The sequence below is a fragment of the Acanthochromis polyacanthus genome, chromosome 19, assembly GCF_021347895.1.
Source record: "Acanthochromis polyacanthus isolate Apoly-LR-REF ecotype Palm Island chromosome 19, KAUST_Apoly_ChrSc, whole genome shotgun sequence".
Classification (NCBI taxonomy): domain Eukaryota; kingdom Metazoa; phylum Chordata; class Actinopteri; family Pomacentridae; genus Acanthochromis; species Acanthochromis polyacanthus.
Window position 1 is genome coordinate 3,122,802 of NC_067131.1, and position 22,706 is coordinate 3,145,507.

Here is a 22,706-nt window from a genome sequence, read left to right on the forward strand (position 1 = left end):
TTAGACTTAGGGTTTGGGCAATATTAGTTATATTTTTAAACAAATTCTTAGTTATATTATGTGTGTTTTCCACAAAAAAACACTTCTCAGTTCAAATATTTTACATTAATTTGTTTATATTTCATATCTAAGATAATTCCGTCTGTTAATATTTGGATATATGTGAATAACTGAGCAGCAAAGTCAACCCAGGCAGCCAAACTTAGTTCAAACACACAGAAGTGCATTATAAATTCTAGTGGAGATCCTACAGCTTCTGAAGACATCAAAAATGTTTCAGGGAAATGCAATAAAATCATACATTTCCATTTGTTGGAGCCGTGCGGCCGTAAAGCTCCCAGTCCTGAATATTTCAGTCAGTGTAAACATCATGAAGCTTTAATAAAGGAGGAATCTTAACGGCCTGAAAAGGGAATTAAAAATAGCTTTCTTTGTTTAAAACTGTGCAGTGATGGTGTAGGAGGGAAACACCCAGGCGGAGCTGCAGCTACAGTAACAGACGAGTGTGGTCGGCACACAAAGGTCGAGTGTTGGCACATAAAACAGTGGAGGCCTGCGGGGCCGAACAGTGCACCCTTGTGTCGGCCCTCTTTCACCGGCCGGGCTGTGGCCTCTCGCTATCACACACTGGGTGCCAACTTTTACACCAAGTCCAGAAACCGTTTGGCTCCGGAAAACAGCAGTGGAATTATTGACGGTCAGATCTGTTTGGGAAGCCGTGATGTGCTGAGCGAGATTCTTTCTTTTTCTCTCCTCCTCTTTTGTTTTTTTGGAGATGTGCCCAGAGCAACAGCTGCCACTAGCTGTGTGGCTGGAGATGATTTGGTTTTATCCCGTGGTGGGAGTTCACTGTGGGCAGGTGCTGCCGTGGGATCTCTGCCTGCCCTTTAAATCCTCGTGCGGTCCGCAAACTGGAGGACATTTCATTCTTTCCGTGCACATGTTTGAGAGGAGAGTCGAATGGGATGAACTCTGAGAGCTGCAGGTTTTTATCTGCCCTGTAAATAAGAAGCAGCAGGCCGTTAAAGTTTAGCTTCGCATAAAGACTAGAAACAGCGGGAAACTGCTCTATCTGAGGAGAAAATCAACATCTCTGAAGCTCAGTTTATGTCTATTCTGTTGTCCGTTTTCAAGCTTTTGAGGCACCTGAAGCCAACTTAAAAGCACTATTATTAAAAAGTTGCACTAAATTTAACATCATGTCCTGTAAGGGGGATGCAGAGAATCCAAGATTACGCCGGTAATGCAGTGGTTTTTACAGAACTACAGTCCTTTTTCCAGGGAGAAGTAATCAGAATCAGATTTATAATGGCCAAGCACGTACACAACATACAAGGAATTTGGTTTCATCTGTTAGTGTCAACCTAGGAATAAGGAAAGAGAATAATAATAAATAACAATAAAAAGAAAAAACTTACAGAATAAGAAGGAGGGTAGTAGTAATAAAAATAAATATAACACAATATATACAGATATTTACAAGCTAGAAAGGAATATATAAACACAGTAGTGCAAAACGATAATAGCTAGAAGATTTCTTTGTCTATCTTTATGTTATATCCCAGAGGAACAAAGAAAAAAATAATAAAGTGCAGTCTCTCTCTTTCATCTGCATTTCGTCTGAGGTTGAAGTGGAACCAAACTAGTTAATTACCTCAATGGCAGAGGTACAATGTACACTACCGTTCAAAAGTTTGGGGTCCGTCACGCAGTTTCATGTTTTCCATGAAAACTCCCCCTTTTATCCATGTGCTAACATAACTGCACAAGGGTTTTCTAACCATCAATGAGTCTTTCAACACCATTAGCTAACACAATGTAGCATTAGAACTGGAAACGTTCTTCTGTACCCCTATGGAGATATTCCATTAAACATTTCCAGCTAGAATAGTCATTTACTTTTATAGACAAATGCCCTGCAAATAAAAATAAATCTATCAGAGTGTCATGCTGTCTATATAAAATAGTCATTTCTTAAAGCTGTGAAATAAAGAAATAGAGAGTGCAATATTTCCCTCTAAACTGTAGTGGAGTAGAACTATAAAGTGGTCTGCATCTCAGATTGGTTCCTATAATAAACCCCAATAAAAGTATTTAATAAAACAATCTGAGACTGTAGTGCACATACACAAAACTACAAAAAAAGAATAAATAATGAACAACCGAATGCAGTAACTGGCACTGCTGTGGAATTATGGGGAAAACAGCCATGGTTGTTAAAAAACGACCTCCAGTGGAATGAAACTGGATCCACTGTTGTGAACTTTCAGTCATCTCGTTTCAGAACACAAACGAGTCTGACTGGGAAGAATCAGAGCGCTGTTTGTAGCTCAGTGATTTACTGCAAAGAAAGTTTGTTGGGTTTCCCCCCCTCCATGTTTTTGTTTAGACTCCGGCGGTGAAATGACGCTGCATGGCAAACATTTTCTGCTGTTGGATAATTACATTCTCGACCATCACAGTCATGTTTGACAAAACCAGCGACCGCTCTGTGCCCTTTGAAGCAGAGTGAGAAGACCGAGGCCGAGCTGAAGCTGATGTGACAGTAGATTCAGAACAAAGGACTGCACATCACAGCTACCAATCTTCAGACCTGTCTGTCTGGAAAACTCACATGAAGAGGGAAAAATGTTGCGTAACAGGGTTTGTCCAAATCAGATAGATGAATTGTGTTAATTCCTCTGGACTACTGTTAAATAACTGACATTACTGAACTCATCTGATCACCAGTGAGCCAAATGAATCACATGCTAGTTTTGGCAAGCCGCTACGCTAATCACAAGCATCTCTAGGCTAGCAGCTAGCATCAACTAGGATCCCTACAGTAGTAGCTAGCACGTCTTGGGAAGCAACTAGCCTTCCTATGCTAGCGGGTTCTATGAGTTGGATGTTGGACATTTGATTTTCGAACAAAATAAACGGGTTGGCATATCCAACCAAAGTAAGTGACTTGCTGTATTGTTTGTGGAAGCAAAGAACTGAGAAGCACGCCGACAAAGCCGCGAGTGCAAAACCGGGAAGGAGCGTCACCAGCGAAGAACAGGGGGAAAAACATGGTAGTAAAAATAAATATAACAAAATATATACGATTATTTACAATGTAGAAAGGAATATATAAAGACAGTAGTGCAAAATGACAATTGCTAGATGATGATACCGTGCAAAAAGCATTCCTAACAACCCTAAGGTAGTGAGTAGCATTCTTAGACCAACGACTAGCCTAAGCTAGTAGCATCTCTGAGGTAGCAACAAAAAATCTTAGGCTACTATCTAGCTTCGGCTATGTAAAAATGCTCAGCTATAATCATCTACAAAGCCACATTGATTAAATTACCAGTTAAACTACAAACATGTCTCTAAGACATAAAGGCTTGGATCACCTGGACTTTTCTATTTCTAAAAACTCAAACAAAGCTGAAAAAGTTTTTGTATTTGGCCTTAAACACCTCAGAGAAACAGCTGAAAAAAATCCAGTCACTGTCACGGCCTCCAGCACTTCTGTCACAAATCTTTGAGTTATTTTTCACCACGACTTGACCTGTAACTCACACATAAATCAAGACTGTAGGACAGCATTCTTTCACACACCTAAAGCATCCTGTCTCAAACCAGTCCATGCATCTGTTACTTCTAGGCTGAACTACTGTAATTAGATATTATCAACATGTCTCTGAAGAAATCTCAGCAAAAAAAACCCTCCAAACCAACATGCTTTAGTCAGAATACTGCCAGGAACCACCAAGAAAGATAATATTCCTCCGATATCAGCTTCTCTTCACAGGCAGCCTGTAAAATCCAGAATTTAAAATCCTTCTCCTCACGTACAAAGCCTTTAATGACCAAGCTCCATCTTATCTCAAAGACCTTCTAGTGCCTTTTTATCCTCATAGAGCACTTCACTCTCAGACTGCAGGTGTAGTTGTGGTTCCAAAAGCAGAATAAGAGTTTCTGCTATCAGCTCTTCTTCAGGAAACAGCTTCTATTTGGGTTCTGGAGGCAGACGCACTATCAGGGTCAAATCTTTCAGTTTTAAAGCATACAATGCTGCATTTCCCCCATCCAATTCACAGGTGAGTTACGAAATAAAAACAGTTTTTGGGCCACGGTTTGACAATATGATCATATCAGAGAGTTCATATTTAAACAGGACTTTTTACTTATTGTAAAGTGTTTGGACCAAGATGAAAATAATTAGAAAAGCACTGTAAATAAATGAAGTGATATTCAGGAAGCAAATATAGAATCAAACACTAGAGGGAGATATGACAGCATCAACATCCTCAGGATCATAATGTAGCTGCTGCATGTATAAATGTACATAATGCATAAAAGTAATGCATAAAAGATATTCTATAAATTCTGTACTTTAACATACAAGCCAGTAAACAATATAAGAATTTTTAGAATAGCCTGAGCTGTTTTAATATGTTTACTGCTGTGATGTCACATGATATTATAAATAGAGAAACATTTTATTCAGACATAAACGTGGAGGTGTGTTTCCTTCCTCAAACTTGCAGCTTCAAGGAATCAGATAAAGAAAACAATAAATTTTGGCTTTCTAGTCACTCAGCCTGAGAGACTCTAGAGAGTTTAAATCGAAGCGTGTTAATGGCTGAATAACATGTCTAATTTAAGTTTAACAGTGCCGTCTTCATTTCCAAATATCTAATAACTGCTCCTTCTTCAATGCTTCAAAGCATACAAACTGCAATCACACTCTTACTAGAAACAAGCAAAACTAAATAAGTGAATCAAAAATTACATATGTTTTCTTGAAACTAGCAGAAGAATCGAGCAATTAAAAAAGAATCCAACCTTAAAACTAGCTCTTAGAATCATCTTAAAGAAATGAACTGTTGGAAATTCAAGGTAAAGAAAATTAGAATGGCATTATTCCACACGAGGTCGGCTTGAGCTGTAAAAATCAAATCAAGACATTTTACCATCAATCACACCTAAAAAGCTGTGGGTTTTTATCTTCATAGATGAATTTTTGGAGCCCCTCAAACAGATTTATTTAATATCTCGTCTACATCCGGTGAGTCAAATACTTTCTCACTTCTTGGTTTGTGTCACTCTCACAGCAGGTCTAATTTTTTTAGTAGAATATTGCATGAAAACCAGCTGTGGGAACATTTTTGCCTTTTATCAGGTACCTATAAACTTAAAACCACAGCATGTAGATCACATTATGAAGTCTGCATAAGCAATAGAGTTACATTTAATTAAATGGAATATATACATTGGCCTTGATGCGTCAAAGTGTTTTGATCTCAAGGACTCATGTCTCCATCATGTCAGCGCTGTGCGGCATTAATTATGAAGTGACTAAAAGGCACCTTGCTGTCGTTTCGTGGACTTCCTGTTGAGAAGGATGAACGCTCAGGTGATGTCATGCTTTTTATCCCGACGGCTTCAAAGTGCTTCACGTCAGTCCAGCTGCACGGAGGAAAGGAGCAGCAGATGAAACCTGAGGAGGAGACATTTTCACATATTTGGGTGGGATTTAAATCATAAAGGATGTTTTCAAAAATGCATAAATAAGGAAAACATCTTTGCATTGCAGTGCTTCTGAACACTGATTTCATTTTTATTTGTCTCAGTAGAGCAAAAAGGGACTCTATGCTCAACAGATTTAAACTTTTTTAGTTTTAAAACGTTCTCTAAAGTCATGGACTTCACTCTGACGGCTGCTGTTTACATCCTGATCATCATAACCTGCACGTTAAGTTAATGCGCTGTGATTAAACCCATCTAAAGAAAACGTTAAACTTACTTATTTATGCATTTGTTTTCAAGTTTAACAAATTATTAAATGAAGGCAGGAAGATTCATCGTAGTAAACGTGATGTTAAATATGTAGAATAAAGTTGTGACGAGCATTAAAGTCAATTAAAAGTGATGTCTGCCTTTGGTTTCCTCTGTCAGGTCGACTCGACTCATCCTGCGTGTTCCATCGTTTTACATCTACTAAACAAAGAAAATGAGTGTAAACTGAAAATGAAGACTGCAGTTGCTGCATCGCCTCATTCAAGCAGCAATAAAACTTCAGGTACGAGTGTTTAGATACGTGTATCAGATGAAAGAGAAGATTACCACATGCTGATGTCTGTCTTGTCAGGCTGTGAGATGCAGTGGGATGGAGTGAGCTGTTGGCCATCTGCCTCTGAAGGAGAAACCGTCTCCGTCCAGTCCTCTGCTGCTGCTGAAGCCCAGAACTCCTCCAGGTGAACGTCATCGACACACAGCAGAAAGTCTGGAAGTGTAGCTTCTGGAAAAACAACAACATGTCACTTTTCTTTTCTGGAAAAGAGAGCACAGCCTGTATTTAAGTATGGGATACAAGTTAGTTATTATCACATTTAAGAAAGATAATTTAAACTTGAACAAGCAAAATAATAAAGGTGCAACAGTTAAAAATAACAGTAGATCATGTGACTTTGTCAAAGGTGTTGCTTGTAAGCAACAGAGATCTCCATGTTCAGCACTATGGCTGGACAATTAATTGAAATATCATTGAAATCACAATGAATCACGGGCTAGGACAATATCCACATTGCAGGAGCTGCCATTTTTTATTTGATAAATTTAAAATATGTCACAACATTATATTATAAATGAAGCATGATGGAGCTACAGAGAAGCTCCACCCCCAAAAAAGCAAAAAACACATCATTTATGTATAAATTTTTAGTGGAAAATAAATTTTAAAAAGCAATTCTCACAAACGTAATGACTCGAATCACCACTATTAAGTCACTTTTAGTTATCTATTAGTTTATAGATCCTCAAATTAACAATACTGAACCTGAAAGTACTTTATATAAACAGCCCAACACTGCAGAGCTCTGAAAGACACCAAAGCCACACTGTGTTACATCCTCTATCTTCTTGTAGAGACTATTTTTCAGGACAAGCAGCTGAAGTTTGAGGACTCTCAGATTCCTTTAGAAACACTGTCTCGCCTCCACAGCTCTGATCAGCAGGAACTGTACAGCTGCAGGATGGAGCAAACCGAGCCTGCCGTACAACAAAGCCTGTTAGCATGAAGCTTATGAGCAAGATGAAGACATGGGGAGAGAGGTACAGCAGAAACAAAGCTTCACTCTGTCCTTTCCAGTCACTGTACATATAGTTTTAATGAAGTCAATAGCAGTTCATAAAAGGTTTAGTCTAATTTAAACCAGTTTTGCAGCAGAGAACCAGACATTTGTTTTTTTGCCTCTGTGACTCAGTGATGCATATTTAATGTTTTGCACCAGAAAAATTACTTTGATTCTCTGAGGCTGATCTACAGTGTTGGATATGGGGTGTCTCTGGCTGCTCTGCTCGTCGCCATTCTGGTTTTCTGCTGTTTCAGGTTGGTTTTCACACAAGAAAACACAGTTTCACACTGTTAAATAATGGCAATCATCACATTTTAAGCCTGTGAGGTATTTTCAACAACCTCAGAGTATGTGATAGCGTGACTATTTTCCTCTTTCTTCCAGGAAGCTGTTCTGCACACGCAACTACATCCATCTAAACCTGTTTGTGAGCTTCATACTTAGGAGTCTTGCTGCGCTCATCAAAGATGCAGTGCTGTTTGCAGACAAAAGCATGGACCACTGCACAGCATCCACAGTAAGGCAGGGGGCAGCCAACGCAGCCTGGGGGGGTGATTTTCATGACCAATTAGTGTGTTGATTATATTTTGCATTTATTGTTCAGCTCATGAAATCCTCTCCGAACTTTAAGCAGCATCTTTAAATGTGACAAAACGAGAAGGAAGAGACACAGCACACCTGAAGCAGCACCTGTAAACATACAGCAATGAATCTGTACTATTTTACATGTTTTAACCGGATTAAAACAGTAATTCATTCATTCATTCATCTATTTAATCAGGGACCATGCAATTATCATCAGACATATAGAACCGATGCATTACATATAGAGTGTGTAGCACTGAGCTAATTTTCAACTCCCGTCCCTGGTTTGCACAGCATACAACAACATAGCCACAACATTATTGTAGCTAAAATAAAAATTAAACACCTATTCAAAGATATGTTAAACTGCTAATAATAAATTAGATGCTTTGCCTTAAACTGGATTTTCCTGTTATTGGTCCAGATGTGGCTTGGTGCTCAGGGTTTGAACAGTTAACCAGGAAAAACAAAGGTAGAAGGCTAACAAACTAGCACGCTAAAGCTAGCATGCTAACTCCGCCTCCGGTGGCAGCAGTAGAATTACACGCAGGAGCGGCGGGCAAGACAAGCACCAAACTCGGTAAAATCGGCAACAAAATGCTGGTGGGTGTCAGAACGCTCTCATGAATCCGCCGGTTCTCCGTTTTGCTCTTTTAGGCAGCTGAAGTTTTACCAAATAAGCTCGAAATTTGTACCAGTTAGCTACATCAGCTGCTACATTGCTAACCGCTAGATGTCGGATTAGCTCAGCCGTTGGGCTACGCAACGTCAGTTGAACATGACGTTGACGTTAATTTAATTGTTAATAATTATTCATTATTGCTAATTATTTCTTAAAACTTCCTCAAACGATCAGTTCTTAGGTAAATGACAACACAGTAATTAATTTAAATGTTTTTATGCTTTTATGCTTATAGGGGCGGCATAGCTCAGTGGGTAGAGTGGCCGTCCTGCAACCGAAGGGTTGCCGGTTCGATCCTTGACCCGTCGTGCTCATGTCGAGGTGTCCCTGAGCAAGACACCTAACCCCTAATTGCTCCTGATGGGTTGTGGTTAGCGGCCTTGCATCCATCAGTGTGTGAATGTGACGTATCATATTAAGTGCTTTGGGTACCTTGTAGGTGAAAACAGACCATTTTATTTACTTATTTATTTTTCATCTAGCAGGTGTGTGCCCAACTGTCCACAGAGCGCCTGTTCTCCATACATTTCTTTAAACGTCAGCAGCTGCTTTTATCTTTATGTCCTGGCATTATTTGACCTCCTGAATTATTACCAGTAAGGTTTTTTTTAACCAAAGTAGCTTTAAAGGACCAGTTTAAGTCATATAACACAGTTGTTCACTTTTCAAAAAGTGAGAGCAGCCTCTACACACTGACTACAATGTTGTTAATGCACACAAATAACTTGATTTAATTAATGAGAGGTGTATATTAAAGATTATAACCTAAGCAATGAATGCAAGAAAGATAATTTCTTCAGATTATATCCAAAATCCATCTGTAAATCCTTTTAATTACGGTCTAGTTTACAAATATGAGCAAAGATGCAAACACACACAGTCTAAACATCAGAAATATTATAGTAGGATAAGATGGAACTTTATTAGTCAGGAAAGAAATCCGCCTGCTCGATTAAAAAAAGTGCAATAACATGAGAATAAATGCAATGTCTTATAGAACAACAATTAAATATGTGCACCATACATTACTAAAAACTAAGAATAATAGGCTGAAATAAGACTAGAATAGAAAAGTAAGAGGTAATACTGACAGTGATTCTGAGGTGGTATGCTAATATAATGTTTTAATATTACAAATGCTTTAAAAAATGCACATGAAACTGAAAACTGAAATATTGCAATCCTGCACAAACTGCAGCATTCACACCACAGGAAGCTGCAATATTTCAGGATTCTTGGACTATTTTTACTTCAGAAAAGAATGAAAAGTATTTATGGTCTCCAAGTTTGTCAAAGATTAATGTACTGCCTAATATTTAATCAATTAATCAACCTTATTTCAGCTGCACAATTGGCCCTGATTGATCAAATTTAAATGCAAAACGAACTTAAATGAAGCTGAAAATGTTTGCTTCAACATACTAAATCACATTTTGAACTAATTACATGAGAAGATGCATGATTTTTTCTTCTGTTTTAACCATTTGTATTGTAAATATTTCCCTTTATGTCCTCTCAGTTCCAGTGCAAAGCTGCAGTGACCTTCTTCCACTTCTGTGTTCTGACAAACGTCTCATGGCTGCTGGTTGAAGGTTTGTACCTGCAGACGCTGCTGCTGCTCACCTTCACTCAGACCAGGAGGCTGCTGTGGACTAAGCTAAGCTAATTGGCTGCTTCTGTAGCTTCATATTTATCAAACAGACTCAGCATCCTCCAATTTCTTGCTATGAAAAGCAAATAAGTTTGTTTCCCTAAATTTCACATTATCTCATGAAAAATATTTCAGATAACGGCAAATGATTAAAATGGTTACAACTAGCTGCAGTCTGCAGATATCAGCTTTCAAAGTAAACTTTTATTGTTTGGAAACATTAGAAAAATTAAAATAAGACTGTTTTTAATGAATGCAATAATTCAGTTTTTTTTCTAATCCAGTAATTTATTGTTGAAAAAAATGTTACAAAACCTTTAACAGGAGAATATTCAACTGAAGAAGCAGCTATAAAACATCAACAGGTGTTAAACTACACAACAAACAGCTTCTTTGTACAACATTAACAGGCTGCAGCTACCAATCAGGTCAAATCACAAGAACACCTGCAGTAAATGCATACAGCGATTCAAAATATATGCATAAAAAGGCTTTTTTCATTCCTCGATTCCTGCACAAACAGTTTAGCGCCACTGTTTGTGTTTTATCCACAGATAAACCTCCTGATCTTCTTAAACATCAGCAGGATCATTGCTCAGAAGATGAAAGCAACTAATAGAAACCAAAGTGAGACACGAGTGTACCTTTAAAACACACCTGCTTAATAAATATTCTCTCATCTGTCCTGTTGTTTACACTTGTCCTCCTCCTCTTATTCCTCCTGACCTGTTCTCTGCTGCCCCCTGCAGGACTCTGGTTTGCTCCACTCTGCTCCTCATCCCCCACTTCGGTCTCCACTATGTGTTGTTGGCTCTGATTCAGGCGTAAACTAACCGTGACGTCACCCGTTGGTTTCAACGCCGAGAAAATGAAGCCCGGCGTCATCAAACAGACTGGACCGGAGAGCAACTATGGGCAGGATTGGCTGAGGACTCTCTTATCCCGCCCACATTTTACCACAGAGGCTTCTGTTGCTGTCTATCAAGTATAGCCACGCCCCCTGGCTCCGCCGACTTTAACGATTTATTTAAAATTCAATATTGATTTATTTTAAGATCGGCCACCTGATCTCTCATTTTGACCATGAAAACTAACGGGAAAAAAATCCTGAGCTGTAGAACATCAGTCTATCAGATTTTATTTTTTCCAAAAATGAATTGGGGTCTATGGAGCAAAAGCTTCTTTGAGCCAACCCTAGCGGACGGCGTGATATTGCAAGTTTTTGACACTTCCGGGTTGGCTTCAATTCTGGAGCCAGATGCTACGTCCATCTTTATATACAGTCTATGCTCTGATCCCAGAAAATGTCGGCGTCAGGCCTCAGCTCAACCTAGAGTCAGTTTTAGGCTAATTTCAGGTGATAAATCCCTCATAAGATCAAATAAAGTATAAAGAGATGAGTTACTTAGTGTCCAGTGGAAGCACATCCATCCATCCTCTATACACCGCTTTATCCTCACTAGGGTCATGGGGGGTGCTGGAGTCTATCCCAGCTGACTCGGGCGAAGGCAGGGGACACCCTGGACAGGTCGCCGGGCTACATACATAGACGAACAATCACACTCACATTCACACCTACGGGCAATTTAGAGTAGTCAATTAACTTCAGCATGTTTTTGGACTGTGGGAGGAAGCCGGAGTACCCGGAGAAAACCCACGCATGCACAGGGAGAACATGCAAACTCCATGCAGAAAGATCCCAGGCCCACCCCAGGATTCGAACCAGGGATCTTCTTGCTGCAAGGCGAAAGTGCTAACCACTACTCCGCTGAGCAGCCAGTGGAAGCACGTTAAGAAATATCTTCACTATTACTTCACCAAGAAACGTGGTGGAGTTATGCAATAATCGATGGTTGTTTGTCTGTTTGTCCTTCTGTCTGTCAGCAACATTACTCAAAAACAGACTAACGGATTTGGATGAAATTTTCATGGAAAGTCAGAAATGACACAAGGACCAAGTGATTAGATTTTGGAAGTGATGCGACTTATAGTCTGGATCCACGGATTTATTAAAGATTTCTGTATCATTGTGACATAGTGGCACAGAGTCACTGTAGCCATGCAAAATATACACGAATACATGAAAAATAGCAAACAAAAACGCACAAAATGCGCAGAAAGAGACACAAAAGGACCACGAGAAGATGTAAAATGGCCACCAAAATATTCAAAACAACCACAACCACCAAGAGACACTATATAGAGATACTAAATCACAGAAAACAACACAAAAGAAAATCAAACTGATCAGAAAGAGACAAAAAAACAACACAAAAGTGATGCAAACTAACAAAAAAAAAGATTCAGCAAGCACAAATGCATGTAGAATGGGCATGAATAGATGCAAAATGGCAGGAAAGGCACAAACGCATGGGAAAAGAGATGCAAAATAAACACAAATACATGAAAAATAAATGCAAGGACACACAAACCACACATGTTTAGCTTATTTTGCGTCTTTTAGTTTGCCGTTCTTCCTCCGATGCTACGTATATTTATGGGGAGTTTTTACAGGTCTGTTCCCAGAGCCCTGTAATCTAACAGTTCATCCATGATTTTATTATTTCTTCAGCCTCTCCTCCACATTATTCCTGCTCTCTGGGAATGTCGTGCTGGCAGCAGCTCCGCTCAGGGGCCCCCAGGTACAAAGAAACAAAGCTCAGGCATGAATGAGTCGGTCGAGGAGCTTCAAAGTGATGAAACCAAAGCATGCTCTGATTTATTAGACAGATTCCAGTTTGACGAGTCCGGATTCTGACAAGGAGCAGTTTGAAAAAAGCCATGACTGCAAAGAGTTACAGACCAATGACAGAAGGTGCAAAAAGAGCCCAAGAATCAAAACAACAGCAAAGAGATTTCAAAAAACAACTAAAAAAGATGCAAAGGGGTTGCAAAATGAGACACAAACTGATAGCAAGACACAAAAGGGGCACAATATAGACACAAAACACCTGCAAAGTGTAAAAATTGAACTAAAATGACTTTAAACAAGCAAAAACTGAGCACAAGACAGAAACTACATGCAAAGTCTCGCCTGCAAAATGACCTCAAATAGACAAAAAAGGATGAGAAAGGGCCATAAATTACATAATTAATACGCATAAAGTGACTGCAGAAGCACTAAATTGATTATAAAGAGACAAAACTGCAAAGTAGAGAAACAAAAAGGCCACCAGTGCACAAAAAACTGTTAAATGATTCAAAATAAATGGAAACAGATGCAAATTAATCACAACATCTCACAAGCTACATGTAAAATGACAACAAATAGACACAAAAGGACTCAAAAGAAGCAGAAACAGATCAAACTGAGCAACAGACACAAACTAAATGCAAATTCTTGTTTGCAACACGATCTTAAATAGACAAAAGAGGATGAGAAAGGGCCATAAATGCAAAATAAACACACAAAGGTATCTGCAGAAGCACTAAATAACTAAAATGACTTCAAACAAGCAAAAATTGAGCACAAGACACAAACTACATGCAAATTCTTGTTTGCAAATAGACAAAAAGGGATGAGAAAGGGATATTGATGCACAATTAAGACACAAAAGTGACTGCAGAAGCATGAAATAACGTAAAAAATGATGCACAGCGGTGATCTGATTACAAAATAGAGATGCCAAAGCACAAAACACCTGCAAAATGACCCTAAAGAAGCAGAAAAAGATCAAACTAATCACAACATCTCACAAAGTACATGCAAAATAAACGCAACTAGACACAAAATGACCACAAATAGACACAAAATGACTACAAATAGACACAAAATGACTACAAATAGACACAGAATGACCACAAAAGATGCAAAACAACCAGAAAAACACAAAGAGAACATAAAAACAACCCATCAGCACCACCCTCCCTGTCCTCCCTCTGAATGGTCTGACCGGGCGGTTCACATGGCGCCCTCCCCCCATGTGGAGGTCCATGTTGTTCCTCCACATTCATCCAGCTGCACTGCTCTGAGAACCACACAGGAGGAACTTTGCAGCAGCACGGTCACAATGAACGGCACTCTGGACGGAAACTACAACCAGGTCCAGCATGACGGATCCTTCATGTTCACCTCAGAGTCTGTGGGAGAAGGACATCCTGGTGAGTGGAGGAGTTTATGTCCTGTGTTCATGTTCCAGGGATCATCGGCGGCTTTGAGGAATGTGAGGATCCTGATCTCTGCATGAAGGCACTGAGCCTCAGAGAGCAGATCCACATGGGACCGAGCAGTTTTCATTTAAAAAGAGAGACTGTACCGTTGTAACTGTAAATCAGTTTAAGTTGAAGAAATGACTTTGAATGATTTAGAGAAAATAGTTTGAATAAATATAGGAGCTTATAATCGATGTATAACTTTCCCCCCACGCTCAGAATCACATTTTCTTTCTTTTTATGTGTATTTGGGTTTAAAGAACAGTTTTTTTTCCTGTTGGAGTCGCTTTAATATCTGTGGTTGTGTTGTATAAAGTACAAGTAGCAGTGATTTAGATCGACTTTTTTTAAGTTGCAAACATTATTTTGATGGATTGTGTTTACATAATAACTTTGCTAAACGTACTGACTTTATACTATGTGCAAAGTAAAGTCAAATTTGTGCATTCGTTGATTTAAAATTAAATTCAAGTTGATGTAGCTTAATGGAAGTGGCTTGACGACTGCATTTTTCTTCACCTTGAGGTCAGGATATCAAGTCCTCTCTCCAACATGTTTTTCCTCTGCCAAGGCTCCACGTCCTTGGTAATGGTATTAACATATTATGTGACGATTGCCGCTGTCTGTCTGTCTGTCTGTGTAGCATACCCTCCGAAAGATGGTAAGAGACTCGACTGATGGTTTCAAGTTTATTGCCTTTCCACAAGCAATTCCAAAAACCAACATGAAAACTGACAAAATAAAGAGAAACAAAGCAACCACATTTCAGTCTCACAACTCTTCTTGAATCACAGTGCGCTCTCAAACTTAGCAACACTATAAGTTCGCTAACACATGAGCAAATGGCTAGCACAGTTTTCTGACATATTTATCATCTATAACGTTCCAATCATAAACATAACACATACACACACTAACCTTGTGCCTCTTCGGGGGGTTGCAAAACATACATTCAATGTCTGATGCCTTATACCGTAGTTTAGCTTGAACTTTTATGGCTTTATGTTAGCTCATTCATCCGTAGTGAATTCCCGGCAAAACAATACAGACAGGAAGCAGGCGGTAGTTTTCAAAATAAAATCATGGCAATATAAAACTGAACCATTAACTCCAAAAACACCAGAAATGTACACATAAAGCAGGTAAAATTACATTTTTAAAGAAAAACCCATATAATAAAACTCAGCATGTATGAAGATTATGTCACAAAAATGCATTTTCAATGAAACTTTAATTTTCTAAAGATAACTCACAAACAACAAGCTGCCATCTGGTGGACAAAATGAGATACAGTAAGCACAAAACGAAGTGGGTTTGCTACAGTCTGTCTGTCTGTCTGTCTGTCTGTCTGTCTGTCTGTCTGTCTGTCTGTCTGTCTGTCTGTCTGTCTGTCTGTGTGCAACATTACTCAAAAACAGACCAACAGATTTGGATGAAATTTTCAGGAAAGGTCAGAAGTGACACAAGGACCACAAGAACTTTCTTGAAGATACGTCTTCTTCTTAGATGTTCCACCTCTCATCCAAGATGAGACGTCTTCGGGAACCAAGTCCACTTGAACAATCTTGTTGTTTCTCTAGACAACGTCCCGTTTTCTTTCCTCTAAAACTAATTTTTACTTCTCCATGGAGCGGCAGAGTTATGTGACGATCATCATCTGTCTGTCTGTCTCAAGAAATGACAGAAGGACCAAATGAATAGATTTTGGCAGTGATGCGGCTTATAGTCTGGATCCACAGATTGGTTAAAGATTTCTGTATCATTGTGAGATAGCGACACGGCGGCACTGTAACCATGACAACAAGCGAACACTACATCAGCTGCCTGCTGACGATCACATGATTGTGATCCTACTATAAGTCCACCACTGAGGACTTGTCGGGTTTTTATCAATGAGCCTTTCAGCACCATTAGCTAACACAATGTAGCATTAGAACACAGGAGTGATGGTTGCTGGAAATGTTCCTCTGTACCCCTATGGAGATATTCCATTAAGCATTTCCTGCTAGAATAGAAATTTACCACATTAACAATGTCTAGACTGGATTTATCATTCATTTAATTTTATCTTCATTGAAAAAAAACTGCTTTTCTTTCAAAAATAAGGGCATTTGTAGGGGAGCCTAAGCTTTAGAACAGTAGTGTAACTATATTTTTGAAGTTAAGGAGTAAAAACGACGATATTCTTGTCTGAAACTAACTATGAGCACTTCATAACATTTTTTATTAGAAAGCATTTTACTAAAATAATGGTATTTTAGGGTAGGTTTAATCAAGCCAGAATCTTTAATCCTTGCTGTATTATATTGTTTTTATATGTATGTTTTTCTTTAAAGGGTGGGAATGGAAATAAGCCGACTTATTTACTGCAACCTTGTGTAACCTTATGAGATTATACGTTCATTAATATGCACTGTCCCATCAAAATAATTAAAGAAAAAAAAAGAAAATATAACCGCCAAACTGAAGCTGTTATGTCCAGTAACTCCTGACAGATCGATGTGTGAGTTCTCTGAAGGAGCAGTTAAATGTGATATTTACAGTCTCTGTAGAAACAAGGAATCTGACATCAATCTGCAGCAGGAACAATCCTGCACACACTGATGTTTTTAAATCATTTTCTTTCCTTCCAGATAAAATCTGTGACCAGATCAGTGATGCTGTTCTGGATGCTCACCTGAGACAAGACCCTGATGCTAAAGTGGCCTGTGGTGAGTTATTTAGCTTTCATCCAGCAGAGGGAAGCAAAACACAAGAAAAACTGAAGTGTTTTCTCTCATTTTTACTGAATCGTGTGCAAACTTCATTTAATAAAAAATAAAAATCCAAGATGAGTGGATCATTTATTTATTTATTCAGTTGATCTAAATATTTGCAAAAACTCTTTTCATCCATTCTGGTTTGCAGTCGTGCTAAAAGGAGAATTCCAACTTTTTTTAGACATATTCCAGGTGTTTTGGAATTCTACTTCATATAATGTTGTATGAAGCCTTTAGTGTTTATAGAAAAGACTGCTAATACATTTTCTAAACAGAAGACTACAAGATAGCTGCTGGTATGGTGTTAACATACTGTATGTTTCTCACTATAGTCGCAGATTTCATAGATTTGTGAGCCCAGATTAGAACATAAAATAATCTATAACATTACCAACAGACTCAACTGTACCTCAGATGGGGGCAGGTCTTTTCTCGTTCATCACTAGGTCTTTTTTCACTCTTAAAATGATAATTATGAGCTCATACAACCACTAAATCCACTGTGAAAAACCTGTTTAGAGCTGCGTGTCTTGAATTGTCACCTGGTACCTGAATTTTTGTTGTCTTTTGTGTAAATAAAGACAATTCCACCATAATTTACTGCAGAAACAGCACAAATATTGCATAAAACTTGTGCAGAATCCGGGAAATAGCATGCCAGACTCCTTCCTTAATGTGTCACCTCAAACTTTCAAGTTTTTTAAGCTTGCACTCATGCTTACCTCTACTGCAGTCCTGAAGCTCCATGCTGCAAACATAACACACCTGAATCTCTAATGTCATGTTTCCTGGTTGAGTTGTACTGTGGGTAATGTAGGCGGGACGTTTGTGTAATTTAAAAAGTCGATATCTAAGGTTTTGCTGCACGACAAACAGGGAATGAAATGTCAAATTCCTCAGATTTAACAGAAAAGAACAAGCAAAAAAGCCATAGTAACTTCAGTTTGACTTTGCAGTAATTCTAAATCCATTCCAGAGACGGTGTGTAAGACTGGGATGGTGCTGCTCTGTGGAGAAATCACATCTCGAGCCACCGTGGATTATCAGAAGGTGGTGAGAGACATCATCCAACACATCGGCTATGATGACTCGGAGAAAGGTGAGAAGAAGCTAAAGTTTACATCTGCAGGTTTGTGTTGTTGTCAGAGGGAATCTGCTGCTTAAATCTAGTATATTCAGATACAAATGTACTTTCTTTGTCCAGGTTTTGATTTTAAGACCTGCAACATTTTGGTGGCTCTGGAGCAGCAGTCACCGGACATCGCTCAGGGAGTTCATGTGGACCGACCGGAGAGCGACATTGGAGCTGGAGACCAGGTCATCTGAGTTTCTTAGTCTAAATCCTGGAGGAATTCATGGAGAACTTCCTTAAAAGAAACTGAAACCAGAGAATACACTTTCTGAGAAGGCCTCAACTGTACTCATGTTGTGTTTCAGGGTCTGATGTTTGGATACGCCACAGATGAGACTGAGGAGTGTATGCCCCTCACCATAGTCCTCGCACACAAACTCAACGCAAAGATGGCCGAACTGAGACGAAACGGGACGGTTCCCTGGTTCCGACCCGACTCCAAGACTCAGGTAAGACCAACTGGCAGGAAGGTTCCTCAGCATCTTGGAGAACTTGTGGACTCAGTCTTTATGATTCTGGTTTAGGAACATGTTTTTAACCTGGTTTTGAATTGATTTTTGTGGAGGTCTTGGTCTTGTTTTGAACCTGGTTATGACGTTGCAAAACTAGTTTTAGACTGTTGTTCCGCTGTTCCTGAGGTGGCTTTGGAGCATCTTGGACAACTTGGCATGCTACTTTTGTGGATCTAGTCCATCTTTTTGGTTTCTGTCTCTTCATGATGCCAGACTCAATGATGGTGAGATCAGGACTCTGGTTTTGGACCAGATTTGGATTTGACGTGGTTTTCTTGGACATTCCTTTGACTTTCTGAGTTGATTTTGGAGCATCTTGGAGAAATTGGCTCACTACCTCTGGGAATCCAGTTTGTGTCTTCATGTAATCCCAAACGGACTCATGATCAGGACTCTGGTTTAGGACTGAGTTTCTGACTGTTTCATAATGATTCTGAAGTTGTTGTTTTTTACTTGTTTTAAACTTGGTTGTTATTAGATCTTGTTTTTTCGTTGGTTTTGGAGCGTCTTGGACAACTTTTTACACTTCTTTCAGTCTGTTTTTGTGCTTCCTGTTTCTTCATGTGATCCCAAACTGAATCCATGATGGCAGGATCAGGGTTTTTGTTTTTGGAGCAGGTTTCTGGCTTTATTTGGACAAATTTTGAACTGGTTGGGTTTGTTTTGAACTTAGTTGTGATGTGGTCTTAGACTGTTTTTGGACTGTTGTTAGATTTTGTTCCTGACTTGGTTTTTGAGCATTTTGGAGAACTTGGCACACTTTCTTTGTGGATCCAGTTTGTCTCTCTGAGTGAATACAAACTGACTCTATGATGGTGAGATCAGGACTCTGGTTCTGGACCTTGTCCTGAGGTGCTGGCTCTTCTGTGTTGGGCCATGCGTCTGTGTAGAGGCTGCTTGGTCTCACCAATGTATGATGAGTACATGAGGGTCCTTCGGCCTTGGGACCGTCGGTACTCGGACCCTAATATTCTGGCAAGAAGTGGAGGGATGGGCCAGGGTCGAACTACTACAGCTTGTATATGCTGTAAAATCTGGAGTAAATGTGAAAATTCTTTCCACACTTATGCAGGTAACAGTTCATTACATCCAGGAAAATGGTGCTGTGATCCCTAAAAGAGTCCACACTGTGGTGATCTCAGTCCAGCACGACGACTGTGTGAGTCTGGAGGAGCAGAGGAGGGTCCTGAAGGAGAAGGTCATCAAGGCCGTGGTGCCTTCAAGGTACCTGGACGAGAACACCGTCTATCACCTGCAGCCCAGCGGACGCTTCGTGATCGGAGGACCTCAGGTGAACGTTTACAGCAGCTTCATACTACTCTCTTTTCTCATTTTCTGTTTAAATGTTCTGTGTGAATTATCATATGACAACACTGATAAACGCTGCACGGCAAAATGTGATGTCATTTTGAAAGTTTCAGAGCATGAAAGATGGAAATAAATCTCTTACTTTACTCATATTCTTTAGTGTATAAAGCTATTATTAACAGCTGCACATAATCTTTTTTAATGTCATCCAGTTTCAAAGACACCAGAGTACATGTAAGATAATAATATAAAATATTATGCTGTGAATGTTTCTCTGTCAGGGTGATGCAGGAGTCACAGGGAGGAAGATCATCGTGGACACGTATGGAGGTTGGGGAGCTCACGGCGGCGGAGCTTTCTCTGGGAAGGATTACACCAAAGTGGACCGATCAGCCGCCTACGCTGCCCGCTGGGTGGCAAAGTCTCTGGTGAAGGCCAAACTGTGCAGGAGGGTTCTGGTGCAGGTGAGAACAACTGATGGTAAATCTTTCAAAAATCCTGCCATTCCCACCCCAACGCCTCCTGCACCATCTTCAAAGATCCTGTAACGATGGTGCACAGAGGGAATAAAGAGGTTCAATAAAGAGAAATGAGATGAACCTGTTATCATGCAGCACCAGTTCAGGACCTCAGTAACAGAAACTAGTAGAAAAAACTCCCAATAAGGCTGGAATAGCAGCACTATAACAACCACAAACACTGCTTGGTTGTAATTTTTGTATATCTACGTAATTTTTTTCACTAATGAATCGTAAAATGCAGATTGCAGAGATCACCCAGACATCATCTGTACTCTCCCGTGTGTCTGTCGTCTATGTTTTTAGGTGTCTTATGCCATCGGAGTAGCTCATCCTCTCTCCATCTCCCTGTTCACCTTCGGCTCCTCTCAGAGAACCGAGAAAGAGCTGCTGCAGATCGTTAATAAAAACTTCGACCTCAGACCCGGAGTCATAGTCAGGTCAGGATTACTCTGAAAATGCTGCTTTGTTCTTCTTCTGCTTTATTATTATTATGATAAGACATACAGCAAAATTATACGTCAGCTTGGAAATGGTAGATTGTTCTGAATTTATCTTCATCTGTGCTGCAGAGACCTGGACCTGAAGAGGCCGATCTACCAGAGAACAGCCTGTTATGGACATTTTGGGAGGAAGGAGTTTCCCTGGGAGATCCCAAAGAACCTCAACTTCTAGTGAGAGATATACAGATGCAGAAGCTGTAACCCAGTAAGAGAAAGGTTCAAGGATCAAAGAGGGGTGTAGATGATGCTGTTTCACTGGTATGAGGTAGATTTGGGTGAGAGGTGTTTCATCTGAGACATATTGGCACCTGCAGACGGTTTGTTTCACAGTTTTCTTGCTTTTCTGTTCAAAAATGAGTAAATGACCAAATTTTACAAGATTTTAGCCGTGCATAAGTTTATAAAGTCATGAAAATAATCTATGTTATCATTCAAATTCTGCTCAGTACCAACAGAATTTCTGTAACAACCTGCAGCTGTTGTGACCACTAACAGTACTTTTTTTTTTTTGGTGTTTTGTGGTCCAGAGGTTTCTTTTTGCAGCATAAAATCAGAGCTGTATGTTTGATTTATTCGGATGCTTCATGCTCAATGCAGTTTTAGAAGCTTTTTAATTTCCTCAAGACTTATCGACATTTAACCTGCAAAGCAATCATAAGACGTGATCTGAAAACGTGATAAAGACGAGCTAAAAAGGCCTCAAAAGTCTTATTCTCTATGCACTGTAACATTTATAGTGTAGATTCCTTGATTTCTGTAGAGCTCAAAGAGTTCCTGCAGGTGTTAATGCTTCGCTGGATAATTAATGACGCCAAAGTTATTATTTACAACAATCGATGGAGTTTTTTTAGTTGTGATTTCATTAGACGTGATCTCAAAAGGTGATAAATATGAGACAAAGAGGCTCATAAATCAAAGAAAACGTCTTTTCCTGCAGGCATCACGGCATTTTATCCGTTGGAAAGCTGACTGCAGACTTTCTGTAGGTGTTAATGGTACTTACAGAAGTTTACGTAGCTTTTATGATCCCACTGTGTTGTTTTTTTTAGCAAGAAATCAAATCTCCATGTTTGAGACGAGTATTTAGAAAAGTCTGAATCTCTTTAAGACCAGCAATGAACAACAAAAGCTTCAAACCAACCTCAAAGCGAACAGAACACGTGGTTTTTACAAGGTGATAAATGTGTGCCAAAGAAGTTTCAAAAGTTTGTGTAAATCAGAGAAACCCTGTGTATGCATCATAACGTTTATACTGCATATTTCTACATGTTCAGAGAGCTGTCTGCAGGCTTTATTTAGCTAATTAAAGACATTTTTTACTGTTTTGTTTTTCAGTAAGAACCTTCTCTCTGTATCTTCCCCTGCAGTCCATAAAATGCTGTCATGGTTTTCAATGATTTGCTGCGATAACATTTTAAATTAATATCTGCAGACAAAGAAAGCTGAATAAAACTGAGATGAAAATATCCTAAAGATACCTGGAATGTTTTTGTTGCTTTACGTTTGTAAGGATTGAGTTCAGGATTTGACGTATGACAGACAGCAGCAGACATTACATCTGCAACCTGCATCAGTGTCCGTACTTTGGATTAAAATTGCATAATTTTTTTTTTGGTTTTAAACTTGTGCCAAATCCTTTAAGAAGGATCTGAACATATCAGTGGTATGTGATCCAAAGAATAGGGCTTTTTCCTGAAGAGAAACCTGTAAAACCTGCACGTTTCCCATCTCAAAGCGAAGCATCACCCCGTCCCTGGAAACACTCCATCATTTCATCAACGATACATTTCTGATT

The 22,706-nt window shown here is 39.3% G+C and overlaps 1 protein-coding gene and 1 long non-coding RNA gene across 2 annotated transcripts; one reads left to right on the forward strand and one right to left on the reverse strand.

Moving 5' to 3' along the window:
• Positions 1-4,939: 4,939 nt before the first annotated feature.
• LOC127531055 (uncharacterized) lies at positions 4,940-16,806 on the reverse strand. Its single transcript, XR_007937916.1, has 3 exons — positions 15,098-16,806; positions 6,100-6,274; positions 4,940-5,473 (listed from the first exon to the last, which is right to left on the reverse strand). It is a non-coding gene; the product is annotated as an uncharacterized LOC127531055 (long non-coding RNA).
• Positions 5,937-22,377, forward strand: LOC110971551 (S-adenosylmethionine synthase-like). The gene is made up of 16 exons (XM_022221916.2): positions 5,937-6,055; positions 6,125-6,230; positions 6,977-7,086; positions 7,266-7,363; positions 7,494-7,626; positions 9,896-9,968; positions 10,582-10,654; positions 10,777-14,128; positions 16,813-16,890; positions 17,915-18,037; positions 18,143-18,255; positions 18,376-18,519; positions 19,655-19,873; positions 20,172-20,354; positions 20,715-20,848; positions 20,981-22,377. Exons 8-16 carry the CDS (start codon positions 13,759-13,761, stop codon positions 21,081-21,083), a joined length of 1,467 nt encoding a protein of 488 aa, XP_022077608.1. The 5' UTR covers positions 5,937-6,055; positions 6,125-6,230; positions 6,977-7,086; positions 7,266-7,363; positions 7,494-7,626; positions 9,896-9,968; positions 10,582-10,654; positions 10,777-13,758; the 3' UTR covers positions 21,084-22,377.
• The last annotated feature ends 329 nt before the right edge of the window (positions 22,378-22,706 follow it).

Bases quoted from the DNA above. Each gene is read 5' to 3' on its own strand.
- LOC110971551 (XM_022221916.2), top strand. From the start codon at position 13,759: ATGACCACAAATAGACACAAAATGACTACAAATAGACACAAAATGACT. The intron at 19,874-20,171 runs GTGAACGTTTAC...TTTCTCTGTCAG, and splicing joins TCGTGATCGGAGGACCTCAG to GGTGATGCAGGAGTCACAGG. The intron at 20,849-20,980 runs GTCAGGATTACT...TCTGTGCTGCAG, and splicing joins AGACCCGGAGTCATAGTCAG to AGACCTGGACCTGAAGAGGC.